The 10,794-nt window shown below is 32.7% G+C and overlaps 1 protein-coding gene across 1 annotated transcript in view; it reads left to right on the forward strand.

Annotated features, from left to right (window-relative positions):
* Nucleotides 1–10,794, forward strand: part of LOC110017977 (proline--tRNA ligase, cytoplasmic-like) — a 62,698-nt gene that overhangs the window by 42,397 nt on the left and 9,507 nt on the right. The window contains 3 exon segments of the mRNA XM_020715173.1: nt 4,494–4,652; nt 4,655–4,789; nt 8,884–9,102. Coding sequence (XP_020570832.1) covers nt 4,494–4,652; nt 4,655–4,789; nt 8,884–9,102 — 513 coding nt within the window.

Genomic DNA, 10,794 nt, shown 5'->3' on the forward strand with positions numbered 1-10,794 from the left:
TATATATATATATATATATATTTAATTATATGTGATTTATTCACACGCGGCGTCTTAACAAAATGGGTGTCCTCCCTGGGCAAAATCGACGCTCCGGACGTGCCGGTGTAGTCCGATTCGTCATCCGGGGTCGCTCGGACAACGTCGTTGACAATCAAGTCAAAACAACGCGTCAAAATTCAAATTCCACCAAATTTCGACCCGCTATCGATCGTTTCAAAAGGTTTATTCGAGCCTTCGACAGGTAACAGTGCAAGCAATGCGAGTTGTGGCGATCAGTCGTGTCGACTCTCCGAATGCGAAGTTTGTGCGCGCGGGAGTACGAATTGTGCAAAAGGTAATATTAATCTCTTATAATTGAGCATATCATTTGAATATTAGTTTGTCTTTATTATACCTTTCTATTGAACCTTTAAATCTTTATTCTATAGTAAAAAATAATCTAATTTACAATTTTTTTTTTCAATTTTGATAATTTCACTTGTTTTGAAAATCTTTTAGCTTGAATATCTTCTCCAGTAGCATCTTCTTAATTCATATTATTTAAAGTTATGAAGGTAATTTTAGAGATGAAAATAGTATGAAGACTTGGAAGGATGAATTGGTGATTATGAGAAAGATTTTTATATGATCAGATTAAGTGTAAGGGATGATTAGTGAAATTATTATACATTTATCTATGTAGCACCGACACTTCTAAAAATGTGGCGTACTTATGTCTGATACTTCCGGACACTGATATTTGTTCGACACTATACAATATATGTTTGGATTTTTTGTAGGCCTGAACATGTCTAAGATATGCTTCAACACCGCATCAAATATGAGCTCTACATGATATGGGGAAAAACATGAGAAAAATAGAAAATTATACATGTACGTATAGCTCAAATTATACCTCATAATCGAAGCTGTCTTCATTTTCATGTCAAAACTCCTTCAAACATTCGTCAAAATCGAGCATAGAAGTTGCATCCAATATTCATTGAAGTCGGACAGCAATAGTTCCCTCTTTGTTTGTTGAAGCTCAGCATCAAAGGTCCATCATGCAGTCATCAAAGCCGAGCGTTGTAGTTTACTTTTGTTCTTCGAAGTTGAACCTACACCCGCTAAAGAAGTAGTGAGCTTTTTTGTTGCAACTTAAACAGGGGTCAAATATGTTCATTGAAGTCAATCCAAATACCCTACAAACTTTGCGACGGTTGCATTGAAGCTTCTATTTGTTGAATCCAAGTGGAGTTAAAGCCGCTCTTGTATTATAGCTGATAATTTATATTTTTTAACTCTTTAATAAGTTAATAACTATAAATCTATTTTTTAATAATTCTAAAAGTTAAATTTAACTTAATTAATTAAATAAGGTCTAATCATAAGATACTTTAAAATTAAATAGATAAGTTGGAGGACTTTCTTGAAACATAGTATGTGTCTAATTTTGAAAATTAATTTTTATAAGCATGAGATTCCATAATACAAGTTAAATTTATAAAGTTAAATTTTTTTTACATAATTTGTTTTGTGATGCTTTAATAAAGAACAATGAAAATATATATTTTTATATTTATAATTAATTAAATATTAAAACATGTCTATGACGTGTCATATCTTATATTTTTCAATTATGTCGTATTCCCGTATTTTGTCATGTCATGTCTGTCCTCTTGTTTGTGCTTTATAGTCCTTCGTCTGTAGGCTCAATGTTTTTTTTTTTTTTTTTCAGTGGATTGAATAAGAAGGATTTACTATGGGAGTTTTTTAGTGTTATCAACAAGTTTTTCAACTTTTCTCTATCTTTGTGCGACTATATGTGTGATCCATTGGTGTTAACTTCTTCCACATGAGTTATATATAATTTATGCATTTGCTTTTCCTTCTTTCATCTTCAAATTTTTTGTGAGACATTTTTTTTGTACAATTTTCAACTTTCTTTTGATTGCTGAGCTTTTTTGCAACATGTGTTTTGTAGAAAGTCTTTATAATTGTCTTAATTAGATTTGTGGGCTTGTGTTCCTCGGATGAAGAGAATTTTATTCGAAGTTTTTGATGGCGGCAGCCTTTGTGACAAAGGCTGAAGAGAAGGTTGGCTAGTGTGTGAGTGCTCATGGATTGCAACGTGTAACTAGCGAAGAGGTTAGTTGGAGTGTGACAGTGGGCAGAGAAGAGCCCCGTTGTGTGAGTGTCGGCGTAGGACTGCAGGGTGCTAGCTGGTAGGTTTCAGAAGGCTACTATAGGCACATGCATGAGCATAAGTAATGGGTTGACTGTTGGGTGATATATTTTCACAATAATCATCTCATCATTTGCAGAGGCTTTAAATTTCATATGATTGTTTTCCTCAATATTTAATCCTTTTCCAAAAGAATTATTTGTATGTTTTAAAATTCTTAAGACAGGTCAATATTGCTTACTTTCACTACTCCTTTACGTGTATGTGCTTATGTGTGGGCGCAAATGACACACACTAGGATGACCACTCTTGGTTCTCTGTGCTTATGTGTGGGCGCAAATGACACACACTAGGATGACCACTCTTGGTTCTCTGTGCTTATGTGTGGGCGCAAATGACACACACTAGGATGACCACTCTTGGTTCTCTGTGCTTATGTGTGGGCGCAAATGACACACACTAGGATGACCACTCTTGGTTCTCTGTGCTTATGTGTGGGCGCAAATGACACACACTAGGATGACCACTCTTGGTTCTCTGTGCTTATGTGTGGGCGCAAATGACACACACTAGGATGACCACTCTTGGTTCTCTGCAGGGGGTAATGCCGAAGCACTACCACATTATATTCAGATTTTTCTGGCACACAAATAAGCCTTTTTAATGGCAAAATAATGCGACAAAGTCAAAATAATGAATACAACGGTGAAAGCACGATGAATAGTTATTTGTAATTATGTAGCAAATTGCCTCAGAGAGTGACAAAAAGGACTTGCTGATGTTTTTGCACCCCACCAATGAACGTAAATAAGAACTCCCTCGGGCATTACAAATTTAAAATTGCATGAAAATGATGTGCATGACTCTTATGCAAATCTCCCAGCACAACAACATGAATTAAACATAAATAAACAATGGTATTATAATCATCTACCAAAATGTAATGTCTTTATGCGTAAATGACCTACCAAGCAAGAAAGTGAACCACAGTTTATCAAAAATTGTGTATATTGTAATGAAGAGCATGCCAAATGGTTTAAATGTAAAGCCTAACACACATTCTGATGAAAATGAAATTGCCAACTAAAGCAAAAACTTGGTACTTGAATGACTTTAAATTGATTTTCAAACACTTTGTGAAAATTAGGCTGAAATAAAGTTACACCAAAAGTGTGCATGTTATTCCAGAAATCATGTTGTTCCGCTTGACAATCCAAACCTCTCGTTGCTCCTCATGCTATGTACTGCAAATTGTGAGATCGAGGAATGCTCTTGGTCTCACATGATATCTTTGAATAAAGAAGATGAAAAGTAAAGAAAAATGCAAAAAAATAAAGAGGAAATAGAAAGAAAACAAAGAAAAATCTTAAAAGAATTATAAAAATTATTTTATGATTTTCTTGAGTAATTTTTTTATTCTTGAAGATTTAGATTCATATTTAATATTTCTTGTGCTCTGATCTCATGCAATTATTTTACAAATTTTCAATTTTTTTTTTCCATCAATGGGAAAGAAAAAAAAATTTTTTTTGTGATTTGGTTACTCTACTTTTAATGGTAACTACATGCTCTTCTCTGTTACATTCTAGCCTAAAAATAAAGTATAGCCACTTTTATTATGTTTTTATCTTTAATTCCATACAAAATATAAATAATTTTGTATCTATTCATTCCAAACTTAAATGTTTATTTAACTTACTACTCATAGTTATTTTCTTTTAGTTAGGTATTATTTGTAATAGTCTCTCCATCTCTTCCCAAAATTTCAATTTTCATTTTTTTTTAATGTTTTACTTGAGGGTTGTAATTAAGCTTAGTATGATATTTTCAATAATAATAACTTAACCATTAATTAATTCAACTCCACAATTTTATTTTCCAGCTATCTACTCACTATTGTCCTTATCCCATTGATGCTATTAACCTTCTTTAAAATTCATTAGCTTTTTTTTTTTTTGAAAAAAGGCAAAGTGCGAGTCCTTATTTTTGTTGACATTCAGTAGCTTATAAACTGGCTTTGAATTGTTTTTTTTCCTTTCCATTTAGATTCTTGCAATTATGCAATATTTATTTTACATTTATTGAGTGCATGAAAATTATAAGATTAATTGGACGACATATAAAAGTGCTTTTAAAGCTATAGGTTTATCTGTCACCAATCAAATACATGCAAAATATCATCATGAATATATGTAATTGATTCCATGCCATTCAAATGTTTCTTCACTTGTCATACAATGTCTCTCTCCCTCTCTCTCTATGTTTGTGACTTTAATAGTCTTGAATCGATACATGAACTGACATTTTATAAACTGCATATTTTCAGATTGGAGTTATGGTCATGGTTCATGGAGATGATAAAGGCTTGCAGCTACCACCTAAGGTTGCAGCGGTTCAAGTTATTGTAGTCCCTGTACCTTACAAGGATGCAGATACAAAGGCCATATTTGCAGCCTGCTCATCAGCTGTAAAAACGTTGCGCAAACGTTGCAAGCAGCAGGATTCAAGGCTAAGCATGACTTGAGGGAAAATTATTCACCTGGTTGGAAGTATTCTCATTGGGAAATGAAAGGAGTTCCCCTTAGAATTGAAATTGGTCCAAAGGATTTAACAAACAACCAGGTAAAAGAGTAAACTGTCTTGTTAAATTGTCATTGGTGGATACCTTCACTCATGCTTTACTATACTAAATAACCTTGTTGCTGGATCTGTTTGCTTTTTTTTCTAATTTTTTCTTTTCGTGGAAGCAAGAATATCATTCATGGCCTTAATTGCTTGGATATTTTAATTTCCCTTCATCAAATGGGATAGTTGGAGAGTTAAAGGGCACCTCTTGAATGATTTAAAAATACTTAAAAATATAGTTGGGCTATGGCTACTGCTGATGCTGATGATATTTGATAGTTCTTTAGAGGCATCTTTAAGGCATTCAATTAGAACTTGTATATAAATTTTTTTTTGGCAATAAACTATGCAGTTTTCCATCGGTTATATCGTTTTGTCATCCCATCTATGATTAGCTTTAATAAGGTTTTTGAAGCTTGTTAAGACATTCTATCCCGTGTGTGCTGTCTTTCTATGAGTTTGTTTTTTTTTATTTTACATCAATTCAAATGTTTATTAGTTAGATTTGTTGACTGTCATATGCTTTTAGTTTTTCTCTAGTGTTTGATTGCCTCAAGTATCAAGCAGATTTGCTGAATGCATCCAGATTTTTTAGACAAAAGGATGATTGTTTTTCATCATCTTTGACTCGAATAAATAACTAAAATACAGATTACGATGTTGATGGTTCTTCTTATATTGTTGCAAAACCATGTATGCATGTGTTCAGATCATTTCAGAAGAGCTTATTAACTTGATTGAATATTTTGGACTTGGATCAAATTAAGATTTTGTTTTCTTGATTTGCAAATCAATCCTGATGCTGTTTGTTATAATATTATGGATTTTTAGGAGGCTTTATCAATAACTTAATTTATTTGCTTGTTGATAGAACACAAGATACTATTCTAGGGCTCATAAAATGTATTTTGTTGTGGGGTTTAGTGGGGAGGTGATTGTGGAAAGGCAAGGCAAAGGTAATATGCGACTTCAATGACATTTGGAAGGGACTACGGGGATAAAGCTGCTGTTGGACAGCAAGTTTGGCATCATCGGTGCCTGCCTGGAACACAAAAATCAAAGAAAACTCCGAATTAGCGACATTCGGGAGGCGAGGAGGTTCCACCACTTGTTCCTAAGCGACATGCAAATATACTACTTGCAAGAAGAATATGATATAACACTTTGAAGAGCAAGCATAGAGAAAGTCCCAAATTCATAAAATCAACAAAACCGAAAATCCAAAATCTTAATACAAATTATATAAAATTCTTCTAATAGAAAATACCTAATTGAAAAATAAAAATAATAGGAAAGGACCATAGAGGAAAGAAACAAAAGGAGGAAACGTGCTGAAAATAGGAAAAAAAAAAAAGATTTCACGACACAGGCCAATTAATCTTGCAATCTCGAGATTTGTGGCATGTGGATTCGTAGAACCGCGCTATTGCAGAAACTGAACCACTGGCATCCTCTTCCATGACGATTGTGTCTCGCTTTCGAGATGAACGCGTTCAGCTTTCGTGTTTATCACTTCTCACGTTCTTGACAATTGCATCCCGCATTAACACATTTTAGAAAATTATGATTTTTTAATGAAAAGGAAATCATCAATTTTGATGGGGGTTTGAAAGCGTTTTAGAGTTTTAACTGATATTTATTTCCGACTAGATCCAGTAAAATAAGAAATTTATTAAATTCTCCATTTTTCAAAATGTGTTATATAATTTCGAGCATTCCATTGAGCTTGTTTCAGAATTTCTACTTATAGGCTCTGAAAATTTATAGCCATTTTTTTTCGAGATCTTTATTTGTATTTTTGGGTTAGACTTGTCCATTTTTCAAAATGTGTTATATAATTTTGAGCATTCCATTGAGCTTGTTTCAGAATTTCTACTTATAGGCTCTGAAAATTTACACCCATTTTTTTTTCGAGATTTTTATTTGTATTTTTGGGTTAGACTGCATATAGAGACTTTGCCATTGTTATGATAAATTTAAGATTTAGTTTCAAGTTTCTCATAAGTGTAAGCCTCTATCTATAGTTACTTACCCATCCCAATCACGAGAAAGAACTTTCAATTAAATCTAGTTATTAGGTGCTAAATATTTAGTGTATAGTAGCAATTATTTGATTTTAGATTATAAAATTTATCATTTTTAGTTTAGAGCAGATGATGGAGAATTATAATAAACTTAATTATGATCCCATAGTTCCGTAATTCCCATTTTTTGTATACATTTATTACTTGTCAAAGGAGATAAACGACGGCCTAACAAAAAAAAAATTTAGCAGATAAGGTTAGCATTATCCAAGGGGACTTTATAATCTTGGTTACATGCTTATGAAGAGACTTTAGCTAATAGAGAACCTTTTACTTTGTCAAGCGCACCCAGTAATTCAAAGCTAAGCTAATTGAGAACATCTAGGCTTTGACAATAATTGTAATATAATTGTGTTATTTAGGGGCAAACTACTTGATTAGAGGGCCTTTAATTTTTTTTTTTTTTTGGGGTGCTATTTTGGAGCAAATTCAAACAGTCAAAGATCATGGTCTCTGTCCATAATAATCTGAGATTTTTTAGGGTAATTTTATTAGAATATTTGATATGATATTTATTTTGTATTAGTTCAGATTAATTTTAAATTTATTGGAGGATGGATCTATTTTTCTATTAGCTTTGTGCAGTGGAAATCTCTTGCACATTTTCTTTATTTTTCTTAATTATTTAAAATTTTTTTATACTTTATTGAGAGCTAAGCGAAGAAACAACTTGTATCAAGATGTAGGACATTTTGGTGATAGTTTCTCTTCCAATATGTTGTTGCATCTGAAGTCCCCAAATTATCAAGAAACATCCGTTCAATCAATCATGAAGAAATACGGGGGTAACGAAGTCAGCTGCGCATAAATCAGGTTCGAAATACCTCGACCAAGTCAATATTCCTGAAGCATTATATGTTCACGAAATGGGCTGAGTCGATGCGTTCATAATATCAAAAATACCCAAAATGACACCCATAGTGTCTTATTAATCACACTAGAGCAAACAGCAAAATTATCAACATGCAAGGGGCACACATTTCCATGCACATGAGAAATGATAAATCATTGGAGTCAACTCACATATTTATTTTATCTTCTATTTTATTCGTTTGGAATCCAAATAATAAATAATAATAAATTTAAATTTAGATTCAAATAAAAAGATCCATCAAATCCTTCATATCCATCCTTGTTTTTCAAATCCCGCAAATCTCGACCCACTAGTGTCATTCTATCCAGTAACAAGTGTCCCATCAACCACAAGAAAAAAAAAAAATCAAAAAAATTATCCCAACCTACCCCATAATCTGTTTGCAAGTGGGCAACTCTTAAGTGATTTTGACTGTGATCGAGGCAATTTGTACAGATTTTATGCAATGTCACATCCCTCATCCGTTATCACACAACAAATCGGTGATCAACTCATAAATGTCGTCCTTTCACTAAAACATTATTTATTTGAGTAATTTCAACTGTGATTGATGCTTATTGAATTTGTCATACACGATGCTGCATCCATTGTCCTCTATTGTCATGTTTGATTGTGCTTTGTAGGACTTGTATCGAGACAAACACAAGTGAGAAAAGCCAGAGCTTACTGGGAAAATGTTTTTGAGTCAATGAAGCTAAACAAAATCTAGAGCCTCAATACTTAAGATGTCATTTTAACTTTCATGTTTCAGATATTGTGATTTATGGATCTATTTGCTAAATGTCGTACCTGTTTAATTGTGCATAGTTATAGATATGTCCAATTATTCGTGGCAAATGTATTAGTATACGTTTAAGCAGCTAACTTTGTTGGCCGAGGACTAAAACAAATAATTGATTCCAGAGAAAAAAGGGCTTTTTTATTTACAAGAATTATATGATTAAGAATTATACCAGGATGGAGGCAATGCATCATTGTCTCAACGCGCCACTGGCCGTTCATGAAATTGCAGATACTTCAGTAACATGCTTTAATAGAAATTCACATATTCTGCTTACACACTTTCTTCTGTATCGAGAATGATGGTACTTTTATTTTAACTCTTATTCTTATGATTAAGCTAATTTTTGTAGGTACGTGTTGTTCGTCGTGACAATGGCGTGAAAGTGGATATACCCGTGGCCAATTTGGTTGAAAAGATAAAAGAACTGTTAATAAGCATTCAAGAAAACCTTTTTAATACTGCCAAACAAAAACGAGATGCCAGCATTAAACTTGTGCAAACCTGGGATGAATTCATTGATGCCCTCAATGACAAAAAGATGATCCTTGCTCCTTGGTGTGATGAAGAGGTATGTATCAATTTTTAACGGTGCAGTTTTTAAATGGTTTTTTTGTGATGAATGCTATGGTATTTGCTTTGTGGTTATTTTGTTTGTGTTTATGTCTTTAACATGCAAGTTTATATGCTATTAGCATTTTTGGTGTAACAGTTGAAATTGTTACCACATGCCTTCTAGCTCTGTGATCCTAATGTGTACTGAGGAGTCGCTGAGCAATACTTTGGCTGTATTTCTTGTGGCAAGACTTGTCATTCTTTGGTTAAGACTTATTGTAAGACTTTTGAACCTAATGACCTTGTAGATAACCGGTTTATAATGTAAGCTACTAGTAAAATATCTTCCTATTAATATTATTTTGAAACATTCTTTTTGAAAAATGAGAGCTTTTGTGATAGAGAGTGTTGGTTCTTTTGTGAACTACATTTTGTTGGGATTTGTATACTCAATATTACTAATGTATCATCTCTATTGTTAAGAGTATGATGAGATAAAATTTGTCCCCTTTTAAGCGCCGACAATTTTGAACATGTTAAAAACGTGAGAAAGATACTATTTATATCACTTTAGGCTTGTAATAGGAACAAACATTTCACAGGTGCCATCATCGATGAAGGACAAACTATTGTGCTTAGAGATGTTAGGTGTAGGGGATGGTACCATGTATCATAGTGAATGAGAGAAAAAGGATTTGGGTTTTTGTATTACTTGTTAACAAATTTGTAAGCTTGTGTTTTATTAATTTTCAAACGCCTGAATAATTTTTTTTATTATTAATATTTTTTAATAGTAAAGGCAACATACTCTTGCGAATAATAAATTAAGGATTTATAAGACATAATTGTTGGAGCCATATTTTTTTTGCTGGATTTGAAGATTTTAGAAAGGAAAGATAAATATTGTGATGGGTAAAATATAGCATTGCATTTTGAATATATAGTTAATACTTGGATGTATAGAAGTTGGATAATTTAGGTAGGTGGAGAGCATTTTGAAGTGTGAGGTATTTGTCATAAGATTATCTCATTGGCCAACAACGATCGCCAAGGATTCAATAACAACAATTACAGTTATTTTCTTGTTACTCAGATTAGGAGTATATGAAATAAGTTTATTTAAATAGTTAATCATATGATATATAGCTCCTAAATCAATAATCCAGGAGCTGAAATTGAGCATCCTTGACTTCAAAATTTTGAGAAGAGAAGGCAAACTTTAAAATGCTAGAAAGCTAATAGTTGCCATAAGAGCCTTTTCGAGTGATTTCAGTATTTTTTTTAACTTAAACATTTTGTTTTGGCGGAACTCAAATAAGAATTTATTTTTTGGTTTTATCTCTTTAACATTTGTTACATATAACTGTCTTTGTCTTCTTGTTTGTCCTCATATTATTTAGTTTTTGTTGGGTGGTTTGCCATGAAGCTTTGAGCTTCTTTCTTTTGTATGCTTAGTTTTATTGTAATATGTTAACCATAGGAAATCCTTATTGGCCATTCTCACTAGATATGGATGCTGGTGTTTCTCTGGAGAAGAGAGTTTTGAAATTAGTTTTTCTCAATAAACCTTCTAAAGAGGTCTTTTTCTTTGTTTTGCATTAATAACAACAAATCTTGTTGTGAGATATGTACTTCCTGGCATAGAAATGAAACGCAAAGAACACAAGCAAACACAGATCGTTTACGTGGTTCGATCCAACTGGATTTA

Source organism: Phalaenopsis equestris, unplaced genomic scaffold (genome assembly GCF_001263595.1).
Source record: "Phalaenopsis equestris unplaced genomic scaffold, ASM126359v1 Scaffold000002, whole genome shotgun sequence".
In the NCBI taxonomy this organism is placed as follows: domain Eukaryota; kingdom Viridiplantae; phylum Streptophyta; class Magnoliopsida; order Asparagales; family Orchidaceae; genus Phalaenopsis; species Phalaenopsis equestris.